This window comes from Vigna umbellata, chromosome 6 (genome assembly GCF_029865625.1).
Source record: "Vigna umbellata cultivar VRB3 chromosome 6, Vumbellata_1.0, whole genome shotgun sequence".
Taxonomy (NCBI): Eukaryota; Viridiplantae; Streptophyta; class Magnoliopsida; order Fabales; family Fabaceae; genus Vigna; species Vigna umbellata.
In genome coordinates, this window is record NC_142170.1 from 22,236,978 (window position 1) to 22,254,568 (window position 17,591).

A 17,591-nucleotide genomic window follows, 5' to 3' on the forward strand; every position below is an offset into this window, starting at 1 on the left:
TGTATAATAAAAGCTCGGTAATTTAATTATATGATATATTGATGTCATAAATATCCTTTTATACTATATTTGAATATAATAATAGTTAAATAATATATTACTAATGTTATTATCATGCTAATTTATTGCATATGGTTAATAATGATTAATATGGTAAAACAATATATTATTAGTGTTTTTATTATTGGTTGTTATTCTTTAGTAATCTTGATTTTGTAACATATTTCATTGGGTGTAGAATAACATTTGTCATACTTACTCACATACTTATAAAGAATTTGTAGGTAAATTGTCTCTCTTTGTCATAGTCATCAATAACATTCAAGCCATCAAGATGATCAGAATTATTTTTTAGATAAATTTTTTAAACACCATGCTTCGGATTCCACTAAAACATTTGTATAATAGATAAAATATAAATCTCATTAAATAGTAATGTAATGTTGCATTGAAATATTTTTAAAAGTGTACTATCCAATTATTTTTTTCTTTGATTTACCAACTATTTTTTTATTGGAGAGGGAAAGGGTAGATTGGTCACTTAATAATTATTGTATTCCTACCAAGAGTCAAAAGAAGAAAACAAGTGAAAAAAAAAACAAACACTAAGAAAAGGAAAGGAAAAAATGTACATAAAAATTATTGTTTTCAAAAGAATTTCTTTAGTTTATATCATTACATGTTTTTTCATTGTGAAAATATTTAGTGGAATGATAACAACTTAGTTGAACAAAAATGTTGGGTACAAACAAAGTCCCACATCAAATAAAATAAGACATGAACATGAGTTTATATACACATAACATACCTCCATTGATAAGAGGCCTTTTGGAGTGGTACCAAAAGCAAATTCGTGAGGGCTTGGTCTAAAGCGGACAATATCTTATCACTGTGGAAATATCTATGTGTACATGTGTGTGTTGTACCTCCCAACAAATGGTATCAGATAAAATCTATGAATCGAGAGTGATAGGGAAGAAGATGAAGAAGAGATGAACGATGATGAGATTTCTACCAACTCGGTATGGTATCTAAATACTGGAGCAATCAATCATATGCGTGGGAACGAGAACTTTTTTTATGAACTCACCAAGGTGGAGGTCAAATTTGTGTCTTTTGGAGATGACTCCAAGGTGGCCGTGAAAGGGCATGGAATAATTCGGCATATTCAGATTAATGGACGAGTTGGAGAGATTAGGGATGTTTATTATGTTCCAAAGTTGAAGAGTAATATTTTAAGCATGGGTCAGATAATTGAAAAAGGTATTTCAATTTTTATGAAAAATCAGGTACTGTATTTAAAGGATAAGCATGGTCGTCTAACAACCCAGGTAAAAGCAAAGAAGAACCGGTTGTATGAATTGGAGCTGAAAATCTTGGAGAGAAGATGCAAACCCGAAGTAGGATGATGCACATGGAAAATCGAACGAAGAAAGAAAGAATTTAAGTTTATGTGAGAGTTTGTTGGGATAAACTTAAATTTTAGGGTTTTATTAATAATTTTGTTTAAATCTTATTTTATTAGTTTTTGGGTATAGTAATATTTAGTTTGATTTGATAGAGATAAAATAAGGACACATAGTTATGATTTTCGGTTTATCTAGGTACAATATTATTTTATGATAGATTAAACACATTTTATTTTTAAGATAGTTGATATTTTATTTTTATTCCTCGTAATATTGTAAGTGTTATGACTATTTAAAGCCCTTCAATTATAATGAATAATAAGACTCAATTTCAGGAAAATATTTGAATGTGTATGGTGAGATTTTCCCAACAGTGATATCAGAGCCATAGTCCTTTGTTTGAGGGGAGGATGTTGGGTACAAACAAAGTCTCACATCAGATAAAAGAAGAGTTGGACATGGGTTTATATACACACATAGATACCTCCATTAATAAGAGGCATTTTGGAGTGATACCAAAAGCAAATCCGTGAAGGCTTGGTCCAAAGCAAACAATATCTTATCAGTGTGGATATATTTATGTGTATATGTGTGTTGTACCTCCCAACACAAAAAATCATGTCAATTTAATAGAAAAAAATTGAAAAAAAAATTATGAGTAAGTATTGATTTTGCTTTTCTGCTGAATTTATTTGTAATAACGTTCGTTTGAATAAAAAATTTAAATCATAGAAACAAAAACCAGGGTAGGGTAGGTTAGGGTTCTGTTTGCTTAATTTAAAAGACACGTATATGCATTAGTAAAAGATTAAGATTTGTGTTCTGAAATAACATCATTGGTTTGACTGGTAGACGATACTCAATCAGTAGTACTGTTACTGTATATGGAATCATTTCGCGCATGAAATTTGCAGAAAAGCTATTATATCCAAATAGAATACTCCACTTTCTTATCTTCATTTACATGAAAAGTTGACGCTTCTAGTTAATTGATAGATTAACACCATAAAGTAATAATTTATTTGATTTGTTTTAGGAACTTCTTAATTTATGTGAATTTTAAAGTTACTTTAATCTCATAAAATTATTACTTTATAAGATGAAATATAGTCTTTAGAAATTTCAGAATGTATTTTCTCGATTTTATAATTGTCTATTCTTTCTACAGAATAATGCTAACATGACTGAAACTTGTAACATAGCTTTTATTCTTGAAAAAAATATATGAATACTCTTGAATTTAACAGTCTTGTATTTAATACTGGTAATATTTTGTGATAGTACTCTTTAGTTTCTTTTTTCTGAATTATATTTTCTCTAAAATATTTACCTTCAATTTTTTAACTCAATTTTATTTTAGCTTCTTTGAATTCTTTTATGGATATTTCAGGACTCGATATGAAATAAGAGAGATTTTTTGAATTAATTAATAAAAGAGATATGACATTATTTCTAACGCAAATCCTTAAAGTATGTAAGTTATATATATATATATATATATATATATATATATATATATATATATATATATATATATATATATATATATATATATATATATATGGGGTTTGCGTGCGTACGCCTGTTTTTTCAGTTGGTACATTTTAACAATGTGTACTGGGTTTTAGTAGACAAAAATATCCTTATATATCATGATTCTAAGTTTTAAGGTTAAGGGTATTTTAATAATTTCATTCTCAAAACTTAAAAAAAAAAAAAAAACCCAAACCCAGGTCTTCCATTCCTCTCAATCCTTTCTCTTTCATCTTTCTCACTCCAACCTCTTTTCTCTGTCATCTCTACTGTAGCCCCAATTGAAAAAATCAGAAAGTCTTTAAACAATATGCCTTTGTAAAGAGTTGAGTCATTGACATATTCACCTTCAGGCAAAGGTTCATTCAAGATCTCTTCAATTTCACCATTTTCACTAACCTCTCTAATTTCATCATCTGCATATGTTGAATCATCTCTAAAAAAACCCTCCAAGCCAATTACCAATTCTTTCGAATGTCATTATGCTTGTGAAAATTAGATAAAATTATATACGACAAAAATTATAAAATAAAAACTCATTTTTTTTGTAAGAAATTGTTTAACAACGATTATTTCTGATTTTTTTCCAGCCAATTACTAATTCCTTTGATGTCATTATGCTTGTGAAAATTAGATAAAATTAGATAAGACAAAAATTATAAAATAAAAACTCATTATAAAATCATTTTTTGTAAGAAATTGTTTAACAGCGAGTATTTCTGATTTTTTCCAGGTAAATTACCAATTCCTTTATACTTGTGAAACGAGTATTTCTGATTTTTTCCAGGTAAATTACCAATTCCTTTATACTTGTGAAAATTGGATAAAATTAGATAAGACAAAAATTATAAGATGAAAACTCATTATAAAATCATTTTTTTTAAGATTGTTTAACGACAAGTGTTTCTGATTTTTTCAATTGGGGGTTTCTTTTTTCTTTCTAGTTTTGAGAATGAAAATTATTAAAATATCCTTAATCTTAAAACTTAGAATTCATGATATATAAGGATATTTTTGTCTACTAAAACCCGGTACACATTGCTAAAATGTACCAACTGAAAAACAGGCGTACGCACGTTAACAAACCTATATATATATATATATATATATATATATATATATATATGTCACTTCATTATTATTTTTATTTAAAATGAAACTTTTAATTGTACACTAGAAAAAAAAATAAAACATCATCATAAGAAAACGAACATTTAGAACTAACTTTCACCTAATACCAACAAGTAAACATCGATGCTAATTATTAAATAACATTAACTTTGTATCACATCTACAACATACTCTAAAACCATAAATGCTAATTCGATTATCTTGAATTTTGAAGTCGATTCTAGTAGTGTCGACTGAGAAGATTAGTAAAAGAGATAAGTGCAAGATTAGTGAGAAATTTTATATAAAAAATGGAAAAAGAAAAATTATAAATAAAAAAAAATTGTCATTAAAATAAATAAAATAAGTATCAATTGATATTAACTTAAATAAATATAAATAAATAAGGTTATTGTAAATTATATCCATATTAATCTTATATATTTGTAGTGTTAAATTAATAGATGCTACTAAGACATTAGCATAATATCTTTTGTAAGACCCTTGATATTTAGCAAAGATAATTTCTGACATCCTCACCATTAATGCACGCCATATCATTTCTCAGCCATTAAAACCACTACCTAATCTGATCCCCTCCCTCTCTGGCATACACGGAAAGCCACGCCCATCATTTCTCTGAAACACTAAAAAAAAAAACATACCAAACACTGCATGCACACACGCAACCTGTCGCGGGAGAAGCTTCCCATTTCAGAGTTGGTGTGCAGGTGTCAACTTGGGAGACGTTCGTTCGAACGAACGTGAGTTTAACACAACTAGAATTTTTGAAGACTCTCTCTCTCACCTGCACCATTCATCTTCTTCCTCAGAACCCAACCTTTCGTTTTCTCCAACTTTTCTCTAGAAGCCTTCACCTTCTCTTTACTGTAACTCATCACCTTCTTCTCCGATCACGTTTCAGAACCGTAGAAACGTTCCTGGCACCGTGAGCTTCAATCCGAACCGAACAGATCCTAGTTCTGTAACCGGTAAGTCACTCGACTCTGGACGTTGATCTGAACGTTTGTTCTGTAGTACATGCAAACTAAGATTCAGTTGCAGGCATGGGGTATAGGTCTGAGTTGTTTCTGATTTCTGGTGTTTTAGATTAAGGGAAAGTTGTTGAGCGAAACCTGAGGGTAGAACGCTGTTAGAGGTCGAACAAAACCTTGCTTTTCGGGAGTACACTGCTATCCAGGTAAGGGAAGCTTAGTAATTTAATTTATACTTGTATGTTGTATGTAAACATGATATGAACTGAATGTATGAGATGTATGTCGATTGAGTATGCATGGTCGAACGTTGCTTTACTGAATGAATATGATATATGTTGGTTGAAATGTATGATATGAGTGATACGTATGAATACGAAATATACATGCTTAGGAACGAGAGAATGTAAGTGAAACTTGAATATCAACTTCCCTATGATAACGTGTGTCCGACATTAAACGGTTCTCGACCGTTTGGTGTTCTAGTAAACTTCTTTGAATTGGAAAACTTTCATTTGGGAAGGATTCTGGTCGAGCGTGAGCTATGTAGGTCTTTTACTTAGAGCTCATAATGAGCAAGGTCGATCTTACACATAGTAATCGTATTGGGTAGTGCTCGGTCTTACACCAAGCGCTCTTACTCTTTTCTTGAAAAATCTTTGTAATACAGATCATCCATCTGTGTCGATCGACAGTGTCGAGCACTCTCGAAATACATACCATTCATCTGTGTCGACCGACAGTGTCGAGCACCCTTGTAATACAGATCATTCATCTGTGTTGACCGACAGTGTCGAGCACCCTTGTAATTCAGATCATTCATCTGTGTCGACCGACAGTGTCGAACCCCCTTGTAATACAGAACATTCATCTGTGTCAACCAGCAGTGTCGAACCCCCTTGTAATACAGATCATTCATCTGTGTCGACCGACAGTGTCGAACCCCCTTGTAATACAGATAATTCATCTGTGTCGACCGACAGTGTCGAGCACCGTGTTAATACAGGTCGTTCATCTATCTGGTAGTCAGTATTACTTTATTTTGGAACGGGGTAAATTCTTCAGTCTCGTTCCTCACGGTTGTCCTCGTTATAAAGAGGGCTGAAAGTTTAATTATTTACATACTCGGACTGAAAGACAAAAATGAAAATAAAAGTGAAAGATTTTGAATGATGAACATTATATGAGATGATTAAACGTTTATGAATGTTGTACGAGCGTTCCAGGGAGGAACGACTCACATATGTTGAATGTGGAATTTTGTAAAGTATGACTGTGGGCATGCTAATGCTGGCTTGGTCCATCCTGATATTCCGTGATACTCATCTTCACGTAGAGGAGAGTAATTCATGCGTGGGAATGGCAGGAGGTCCTTAGTCCATAAGTTAACATGGGCAACGTAAGAAACGGACTAACCTCGAGTGGCAGCTGTCGAGTGTATCCCAGTTACTACACCACTCGGGTGCAAGGACGCCTGTAGCTACACAGATTCATACAGTCCGAACGGTCCGTCTAGAAATAGTTGTTGGATATTTGTTTATTTATTTATGTTGAATCATTCTGGTATGTTTGACTGGATTGAATTGATACTTTAATGTATGAATTAAATTACATAAGCTTACCCTGTGTTCTCTTCTTTGTGTTGTCGATTGTCTTTGTACGTCCGTCTTGTCCGTGCGATGATCATCCATGTGGATGGGAGCAGATGGAAGTGAGCTGCTGGAAGAGGCGCTGGCAGAAGAAATTTCGGAAGATGTTGAACCGGTTGAAGTAGGGATTAAGGTCGAGTCCTAGAGTGCTCGACATGTAGTAGTTGTTAGTATTTTTGTTTAGTCTTAGAATGTGGATACCGTCGGCTACATTACATTTTGTATTTTAAACCGTTCGACGTTTTGGACCTTGTATGTTTTTGTAAAGACTGCACTGTTTTAATGATTAATGTAATTAATTCTGATTATGGTTATCACTATATTTTGGGATGTTACATTAGTGGTATCAGAGCAGTTTTGTTCTATAAAAAGGACACTGTAGGATATGAGTGCACTGTGTTTTTGCTGTGTGCTTATTATATGTTTGGTGAGTTATTGTTTTAACTCTTACACATCACTAACGTTCGTTTTTCTCTGGCTCAGAGAACAAATGGCGCCTAGACTTCCTCCTCCTCCACCACCCAATGGATCGGATACGACCGACAGTGCCAGATTGTTGGAAACCGTGATCGAACGGTTGCAACAACAAAATGCTACACTAATGGAGCAGAACGCAGCTGCTTTAAGAAGTCTTGAGGCCGCACGCGAGAACTCCGAAGCTACTCAGAGACAATTAATGGAACTCATTGCCGCCACCAGAGGCACGTCGGGAGCGTCCTCTTCCAATGCTGTTCATCATACCGAGTGGAGTTTGGAAAATTTTCTTCAACACCATCCGGCCAAGTTTAGTGGGAAGGGTCTTCCGGATGAGGCAAATCAGTGGTTGCAGGATATGGAACGGATTTACAATGCTAAGAGGTGTCCAGATGAGAATCGTTTGGCTTTCACGGAGTATTTGCTTACTGGAGAAGCAAGCCATTGGTGGTCGAGCGCGAAAGCTATACTGACGGACGCTCACAGACCTGTTACTTGGGAAGGTTTCAGAAGCAAATTCTATGAGGAGTACTTCCCGGATAGCGTCCGTTTTGCTAAAGAAGTGGAATTTTTGCAACTGGTGCAAGGGGGAATGTCGGTTTCAGAATATACAAATAAGTTCAAGCACTTGGTGAGGTTCAATACTATGGCCACCAGTGAAGAGTGGCAATGTCGGAAGTTTGAGAACGGCCTAAGGAGTGATTTGAAAGTTATGATTTCAAGTTTGTGCATAAGAACGTTTCCTGCCATGGTTGAGAGGGCCAAAGTGTTGGAGAAGAACATGGCGGAAGCTGAACGACATAAGAAACAGCAACAAGTGAGTAGGGGACCGATAGTGTCCAGGGGAGGTATGGTTCAGAGGAGGACTCCGTACGCTCGTCCTATTCAACCATCTCATGCAGGCGGATCACAAGCAATCGTTCCTGTCAAACAGTCTGGACAGGTGAACGTAACTTGTTTCCAGTGTGGGGGACCACACTACCGTTCTTCCTGCCCACAGCTGATGGGAGGTAAATTCTGCACTCGATGTAGAAGAAATGGACATCTGGAGAGTGAATGCAATATGGGCGGACGCGCTGTTATGAGGCCGCCGAACGCTGGAAGGAACCAACAAGGGAGAGGTGGTCGAGCCCAAGCTGTCGGGCGTGTGTATGCCATTACTGGAGCGGAAGCAGCGAGTTCAGGTACGCTCATCACCAGTACCTGCTTGATTTATGGAAAGCAATGTTGTGTGTTGTTTGATTCGGGGGCGACACACTCCTTCATCCCGAAGGCGTGCGTTGATAAATTGGGAATAGCTGAGAGCGAGATGCAGTTTGATCTGGTGGTGTCGACCCCAGCAGCTGGTGAGATCAGGACATCTACTGTGTGTGTTAGATGTCTTGTTGAGGTAGAAGGGCATAGATACAAGGTGAACCTCATATGTTTGCCTCTAAAAGAATTAGAGGTAATTTTGGGAATGGATTGGCTGAATACCAATCGCATTCTCATAGATTGTGGAGCGAAGAAATTAATCTTTCCTGGTGAAGTAGAGGAAGTTCTTTCAGTGACGTTCGGTCAGCTGAAGGAAGATATTATGGAAGGGGCCAGCTGTTTCCTCATCATGACGCACGAAGACAGTGGAGTTGTGAATGCGAATGAGGAACGATCGTCCAAGGTAGTGGACGAATTCCCTGATGTTTTTCCGGAAGATATCCCTGGACTGCCTCCGGTTCGTGAAATTGAATTCACTATTGACTTGGTGACGACAGCAGCACCCATCTCTGTTCAACCATACCGAATGGCGCCCGCAGAACTGGTTGAACTCAAAAAGCAGATTGAAGAGCTAATGGAGAAGAACTTTATCAGGCCGAGCGTATCACCATGGGGAGCGCCTGTGCTCTTGGTGAAAAAGAAGGATGGCAGCTCTCGGTTATGTATAGACTACAGGCAATTGAACAAGCTGACCATCAAGAATAAGTACCCGCTGCCAAGGATAGATGATTTATTGGATCAACTGCATGGGGCGACGGTGTTTTCTAAGATTGATTTGCGTTCGGGATATCATCAGATCAGGGTGAAGGAGAGCAACATCCAGAAGACTGCTTTCAGGTCTCGTTACGGACACTACGAATATGTAGTGATGCCGTTTGGTGTGACGAACGCGCCAGCAATCTTCATGGACTACATGAACAGGATATTCCGACCATATCTGGACAAGTTTGTAGTGGTCTTCATTGATGATATCCTGATTTACTCCAAGAGCCATGAAGAGCATGAAGAACACTTGCGGATTGTGCTTGGAGTGTTGAAGGAGAAGGAATTGTACGCCAAGCTGTCGAAGTGTGAATTTTGGATGAAGAGCGTGCAGTTCTTGGGGCACGTTGTGTCCGCTGAAGGAATCTCTGTGGACCCGGCAAAGGTACGAGCAGTTATGGAATGGGAAAGTCCGCGTTCGGTCACGGAAGTAGGGAGTTTCGTTGGTCTCGCGGGCTACTATCGACGCTTCATTGAAGGATTTTCCAAGATAGTAGCACCACTAACACAGCTCACGTGCAAGGATCACCCTTTCGCTTGGACCGATCGGTGTGAAGAGAGTTTCCAGGAGCTTAAGCGGAGGTGGACGAGCGCTCCGGTTTTAGCGATTCCAGACACTGCCAAACCATTCGAAGTCTATTGCGATGCCTCTCATCAAGGTTTGGGCTGTGTGCTGATGCAAGAGAGACGAGCAGTGGCCTACGCCTCTCGACAACTAAAAATTCACGAGAAGAATTACCCCACACACGACTTAGAGTTAGCAGCAGTCGTGTTTGCACTGAAGATTTGGAGGCATTTCTTGTATGGATCCACGTTCCAAGTTTTCAGTGATCACAAGAGTCTCAAGTACCTCTTTGATCAGAAGGAGTTGAATATGAGGCAGAGGAGGTGGCTTGAGTTCTTGAAGGATTATGATTTCGAGCTACTCTACCATCCAGGAAAGGCGAACGTGGTAGCGGACGCTCTAAGCAGAAAAGTGGTGCATGTGTCGTCCATGATGGTGCGCGAGCTGAGTTTGGTGGAAAGCTTTAGAGATCTAAGGTTACAATTTGAGTTGGAGTCGAACAGTATCAAGTGTTGTAACCTTAGAATATCCAGCGACGTGTTTGAGCGGATCAGAACGAAGCAACGAGAGGATGAAGAGTTAGTGAAGATATTTGATGCCCTCGATACGGATCAGGCCAAAGAATTTAACACTGGAACGGACGGTTTCTTACGTTATCAGGGCCGGACGTGCATTCCGAATGATGGAGATCTGAAGAGAATTATTCTGGAGGAAGGTCATCACAGCCGTCTTAGCATGCATCCTAGCATGACCAAGATGTATCAAGACCTCCGGAAATCATTTTGGTAGCCTGGAATGAAGAGTGATGTCGCTCGTTTTGTGGCATCATGTTTAACTTGCCAGCGTGCAAAGGCTGAACACCAACGACTAGGCGGCTTACTTCAGCAGTTGGAGATTCCCGAATGGAAGTGGGATAGCATATCCATGGACTTCGTGACTCACCTACCACGTACGATCAGAAATCATGACTCAATTTGGGTGATCGTGGATCGACTGACGAAGAGCGCCCATTTCCTGGCAGTAAATTTGAAGATGTCGATGACCAATCTGGCCAAGCTCTACATTCAGGAAATTGTTCGTCTGCATGGAGTGCCGTCGAGCATAATTTCTGACCGAGACACAAGGTTCACTTCACGGTTTTGACAGTCACTTCAAAGCGAGCTCGGTAGTAAGTTACAAATGAGTTCGGCTTATCACCCTCAGACGGACGGCCAGTCTGAACGGACCATCCAGACGCTGGAAGATTTGCTGAGAACGTGTGTCCTAGATCACTTAGGCGCCTGGGATGAGGTCCTGCCGCTAGTGGAGTTCACGTACAACAACAGTTTCCAGGCGAGTATTGGAATGGCACCGTTTGAAGCACTTTATGGGAGGAAGTGTCGAACGCCACTTTGCTGGTTCCAGGAAGGAGAGAACGTGCTAACTGGACCCGAACTGATCCAGCAGACGACCGAAAAAGTAAAGTTAATCCAGGAGAGGTTGAAAACGTCGAGGAGCAGGCATAAGTCCTATGCCGACAAGAGAAGAAGACCGTTAGAGTTCCAAGCTGGCGATCACGTATTCCTTAGACTGAATCCAACCACGGGAGTCGGCAGAGCTATGCGACCAAAGAAATTATCCCCGAAGTTCGTCGGGCCCTATCAAATACTAAGGAAGATTGGCCCAGTAGCGTACAAGCTAGCATTACCTCCTCAACTCTCAAATCTTCATCCTGTCTTCCACGTTTCCCAGCTCCGGAAGTACATAGCCAACCCTTCTCATGTTTTGGAGTTGGAAGACGTCCAATTGCGCCCAGATCGAACGTTGGAGTTGCAGCCTGTGCCAATTGAAGAAAGCAATACTAGATATTACAAGAAGAAAGCTGTTCGAATGGTGAAAGTGTTATGGGACGCAAGAACTGGTGACTCAACGTGGGAAGTGGAGAGCGCCATGAAGGACTTGTACCCACACTTGTTTACGGGTAAGTTTTTAATTTTCGAGGACGAAAATTTTTGTAGTTAGGGAGAATGTAAGACCCTTGATATTTAGCAAAGATAATTTCTGACATCCTCACCATTAATGCACGTCACATCATTTCTCAGCCATTAAAACCACTACCTAATCTGATCCCCTCCCTCTCTGGCATACACGGAAAGCCACGCCCATCATTTCTCTGAAACACTAAAAAAAAAACGTACCAAACACTGCATGCACACACGCAACCTGTCACGGGAGAAGCTTCCCATTTCAGAGTTGGTGTGCAGGTGTCAACTTGGGAGACGTTCGTTCGAACGAACGTGAGTTTAACACAACTAGAATTTTTGAAGACTCTCTCTCTCACCTGCACCATTCATCTTCTTCCTCAGAACCCAACCTTTCGTTTTCTCCAACTTTTCTCTAGAAGCCTTCACCTTCTCTTTACTGTAACTCATCACCTTCTTCTCCGATCACGTTTCAGAACCGTAGAAACGTTCCTGGCACCGTGAGCTTCAATCCGAACCGAACAGATCCTAGTTCTGTAACCGGTAAGTCACTCGACTCTGGACGTTGACCTGAACGTTTGTTCTGTAGTACATGCAAACTAAGATTCAGTTGCAGGCATGGGGTATAGCTCTGAGTTGTTTCTGATTTCTGGTGTTTTAGATTAAGGGAAAGTTGTTGAGCGAAACCTGAGGGTAGAACGCTGTTAGAGGTCGAACAAAACCTTGCTTTTCGGGAGTACACTGCTATCCAGGTAAGGGAAGCTTAGTAATTTAATTTATACTTGTATGTTGTATGTAAACATGATATGAACTGAATGTATGAGATGTATGTCGATTGAGTATGCATGGTCGAACGTTGCTTTACTGAATGAATATGATATATGTTGGTTGAAATGTATGATATGAGTGATACGTATGAATACGAAATATACATGCTTAGGAACGAGAGAATGTAAGTGAAACTTGAATATCAACTTCCCTATGATAACGTGTGTCCGACATTAAACGGTTCTCGACCGTTTGGTGTTCTAGTAAACTTCTTTGAATTGGAAAACTTTCATTTGGGAAGGATTCTGGTCGAGCGTGAGCTATGTAGGTCTTTTACTTAGAGCTCATAATGAGCAAGGTCGATCTTACACATAGTAATCGTATTGGGTAGTGCTCGGTCTTACACCAAGCGCTCTTACTCTTTTCTTGAAAAATCTTTGTAATACAGATCATCCATCTGTGTCGATCGACAGTGTCGAGCACTCTCGAAATACATACCATTCATCTGTGTCGACCGACAGTGTCGAGCACCCTTGTAATACAGATCATTCATCTGTGTTGACCGACAGTGTCGAGCACCCTTGTAATTCAGATCATTCATCTGTGTCGACCGACAGTGTCGAACCCCCTTGTAATACAGAACATTCATCTGTGTCAACCAGCAGTGTCGAACCCCCTTGTAATACAGATCATTCATCTGTGTCGACCGACAGTGTCGAACCCCCTTGTAATACAGATAATTCATCTGTGTCGACCGACAGTGTCGAGCACCGTGTTAATACAGGTCGTTCATCTATCTGGTAGTCAGTATTACTTTATTTTGGAACGGGGTAAATTCTTCAGTCTCGTTCCTCACGGTTGTCCTCGTTATAAAGAGGGCTGAAAGTTTAATTATTTACATACTCGGACTGAAAGACAAAAATGAAAATAAAAGTGAAAGATTTTGAATGATGAACATTATATGAGATGATTAAACGTTTATGAATGTTGTACGAGCGTTCCAGGGAGGAACGACTCACATATGTTGAATGTGGAATTTTGTAAAGTATGACTGTGGGCATGCTAATGCTGGCTTGGTCCATCCTGATATTCCGTGATACTCATCTTCACGTAGAGGAGAGTAATTCATGCGTGGGAATGGCAGGAGGTCCTTAGTCCATAAGTTAACATGGGCAACGTAAGAAACGGACTAACCTCGAGTGGCAGCTGTCGAGTGTATCCCAGTTACTACACCACTCGGGTGCAAGGACGCCTGTAGCTACACAGATTCATACAGTCCGGACGGTCCGTCTAGAAATAGTTGTTGGATATTTGTTTATTTATTTATGTTGAATCATTCTGGTATGTTTGACTGGATTGAATTGATACTTTAATGTATGAATTAAATTACATAAGCTTACCCTGTGTTCTCTTCTTTGTGTTGTCGATTGTCTTTGTACGTCCGTCTTGTCCGTGCGATGATCATCCATGTGGATGGGAGCAGATGGAAGTGAGCTGCTGGAAGAGGCGCTGGCAGAAGAAATTTCGGAAGATGTTGAACCGGTTGAAGTAGGGATTAAGGTCGAGTCCTAGAGTGCTCGACATGTAGTAGTTGTTAGTATTTTTGTTTAGTCTTAGAATGTGGATACCGTCGGCTACATTACATTTTGTATTTTAAACCGTTCGACGTTTTGGACCTCGTATCTTTTTGTAAAGACTGCACTGTTTTAATGATTAATGTAATTAATTCTGATTATGGTTATCACTATATTTTGGGATGTTACATCTTTCCTTATCAAAAAATTAAAAAATGTTAAAAAACTTATTTTAGTCAACATTAACATAAAAAATTATTTATTAAAATAAATTGAAATTAATAATAGGATTAAAAATACTCTTTGAGCATTAGGTGAACACGGTTATTTAAAACTTACATTATTTAAAAATAATTTTACATTGTTTATTTAAAAAATATAATATCATATTAAAATTTGATAAATCAGGTCTAATTATATGCAATGTAACCAACTTTAATGTTCTCTTATAATACAATACACCATGCATATGTAATGTGACAGCACTTGATTGAGTGCATCCAATCAAAAGTTATAGTCATATATTAACTATTACTAGTTTGGACTACTACACGTGCGCCATGATTGACCAAAGTCAGCTATGTTTTATAGACATGAGATCAATTTCTGATCCAATCAATGTGTTGGATATTGCGGCTCTCGTGGTCCTTATTAGACCATATTCAATGTCTTGTCTGGCTGCGACAAATCTTAGCCAACTTTCTCTTCCTAAAAACAATTATGACGATTTTCACTGACGTCAGCCCTAATGATTTGAAATATATATATATATAATATTGTTAAAATATGAAGTTAGCTCATTGATATGCATAATTAATAGTTAAATAATCTCATAATGTTAGTCAATCATATGATTGGTGCAAAATAAAAATCATGTTAGTCATTATAAAATTGGTACAAAATAAATATTATAAGGAAATCTTAAAAATGTTTTTTGAACTATTATTATCAAACTATTTCTTTCTTTATTTTTAAAAATAAAAGACAATACTTTTAAAAACAAGACCCGAAATAAAAAGCCCCTTGGAAGAGAGTTAATTTTGTTTATTTCCTTAACAGTTTGTATTTTTAATTAATGCAATGACTTATTAATGTTGTAAACAATAAAATATTTGCAAATCATATTTAAAATCAATATATTAACAAAGTTTTCTTAAGGGAAAAACGTGTTTATTTCCTGAAATAGAATAACAATACAAATAAAAGTAAACAATATCGTTGTTATTTTTTTTTTGTATTTTATAATATTTTTTATTTCGTCGTAAGATTTCCTTTAGATATCACTTTTAAATAAAATTCAGTACTTTATGTTTATGAATTCTTCATTACGTGAATATATTTATTGAGTATAGTTTAGAGCATCTATTAAATTAGTTATTGGCCTTACTAAAATGGAAAATAATTTTCCTTTTTACAAAAGTAATATTGAATAATAATATTTAAAATTTAAGATATTTGTTAAGAGAATTAAATTTAAGATTAAAGTAATTCTAAATCACCAGTTAGATAGTTAAAAGAATTAAGATAAGAACAATACATGGAATTTATGGAAAACAATGCAACTTTTTTCAAATCATAAAGCAAAGAAATATATGTATATAGTTGTTTGATTATCTTGCTAAGAGGTTATTACTTTATAATTTTTTCCTTTCTTTTTCATTTTGTTTGATAAAATGTTTTGTGTGATGAGATATGATTGTTGAATTTTGAAGTTTAAACCTATTTGGCATGTGATACATCATAGTGATTTTTATTAGAGTAAGAATATTGAGAAATAAAATACACGAAAACAAAAATTCTTTTTATATACTTTTATAAATTGTATATAATAAAATATTTGGAAATCATATTCAAAATTAACGATATATTAGTCAAATGGGTTTGTACGTACTAAATTATATCAAGAAAAAATCAATTAAAAAATATATTTTTACTTTTTCCATGATTATTTAATGCTGCTTGTTTTAGAAAAAAGATTAGTTATGCTATTATTTCCTAGTAAAGAATGTTTAATTCAAAACTTTAAAAACATATTTTAATTTCGAAATACTAAATTTAAAAGATTAAAATGATGTTTTTAAGGATTTAACGTGTGCTTAAAATCTGGAATTTAACATGTGCTTAAAATTTGGGATTTACGATTTTAGGTTAATTAAAACTATATTTAGTCTTTTAAATTTAGTGTTTAGGAACTATAATAATATACATTTTTTATTTTTAAGTACTATTTAAAAAAACATTTGAGAGACTAAAATTATAATTGTCTCAAGTTTTACGACAAAATTAGATTACCGTTTTTTTCTTAAAAGCCTTCTTTATTTTTACAAAGTTATCTTTTTATTTAATTATTTAGTTTAAAAATCCTTATTTTAAGTTTATAAAATCGTCTAATAATAGTTTTTCCGTAAATATGGGTTGAATAATTGATGGTGGGACCACAAAGGTGTCAACATATGGATATATAGTAGTCTGTGTCTGTGTGTGGGAATGGTGAGTGCATTATTTGGAAACGGAACTTTTTAATTTTTGACTAATTTGTCTCTATCTCTTTAATATCTGGAAATGTTCTATAGTTTAGAAATTTTTGTAAACAGACAAAATGACATAATTGTACTCCATTCATCACAATCACTCTTTCATTCTTATTTCTTTCTATATTATTCATGGATTGAATTTATTCAGTTTCATCATGAAAGAACCCATTTCCTCTCCTTATCTCAGCTTTCTTAATTTAATATTTACCAAGTTTTTAATCTAATGTAAAGTAATTTGAATAGGTTCATTTTAGTTTTATTTGAACCTTCTAAAGTATTAAATATGAAGTAAAATATATACGAAAAAGAACTAAAAAAAAGAAAATATATCATCAATAAGTCATTGTAAGACTGCTAGTATAAAATGTGAGTATATATATACATATATATATATATATATATATATATATATGTATATACATATATATATATATATATATATATATATATATATATATATATATATATATATATATATATATATATATATATGTATATAAATACAAGATTATTCTTAGTGATCTTTCTTATAAAAATATTATGATTTACAAGGGTATCATAAAATTCAGGATTAAGGTATATGCTTATGATAACCTAAGTCTATACATATGTAAATGTTTTCGGTATAATAATATTTTTGTTACAAATTCTATTCATTTACTTGATATAGAATATAAGCGAACTAAAGAGACATTTATTTATACTTAATACATACGATCATTAATTTGTTAACATACCCTTGTATATATATAATTTACAATAAAATATTATATTTTTATTATTATATTACTTGAATTAGTAATAACATAAAGTTCTGAAAATGTCGTTAATGAATATGTGAGATCCTAGAAAAGTATATAAATATGATTAAACATTTCAAGTAAAATAGTTCGTTGATTATAATTTAAAGATTTATTTTATTTTACGAGATTTTTTAAAATTAAACATTGAAGATTAATAATTTGAGCTTGTTTCTTTGGGTTTGGAAAAAAATAGGAAACAT

At 35.6% G+C, this 17,591-nt stretch overlaps 2 protein-coding genes across 2 annotated transcripts; both read left to right on the top strand.

Moving 5' to 3' along the window:
* Positions 1–992: 992 nt before the first annotated feature.
* On the top strand, positions 993–1,409 carry LOC148196990 (uncharacterized). The gene has a single exon (XM_088093564.1). The coding sequence runs from the start codon at positions 993–995 to the stop codon at positions 1,407–1,409; it is 417 nt and encodes a 138-aa protein (XP_087949690.1).
* A 5,777-nt stretch (positions 1,410–7,186) lies between these two features.
* On the top strand, positions 7,187–12,378 carry LOC148196991 (uncharacterized). The gene is made up of 8 exons (XM_088093566.1): positions 7,187–7,892; positions 7,938–8,354; positions 8,469–8,594; positions 8,664–9,025; positions 9,233–10,129; positions 10,913–11,041; positions 11,198–11,711; positions 12,374–12,378. Exons 1-8 carry the CDS (start codon positions 7,187–7,189, stop codon positions 12,376–12,378), a joined length of 3,156 nt encoding a protein of 1,051 aa, XP_087949692.1.
* The last annotated feature ends 5,213 nt before the right edge of the window (positions 12,379–17,591 follow it).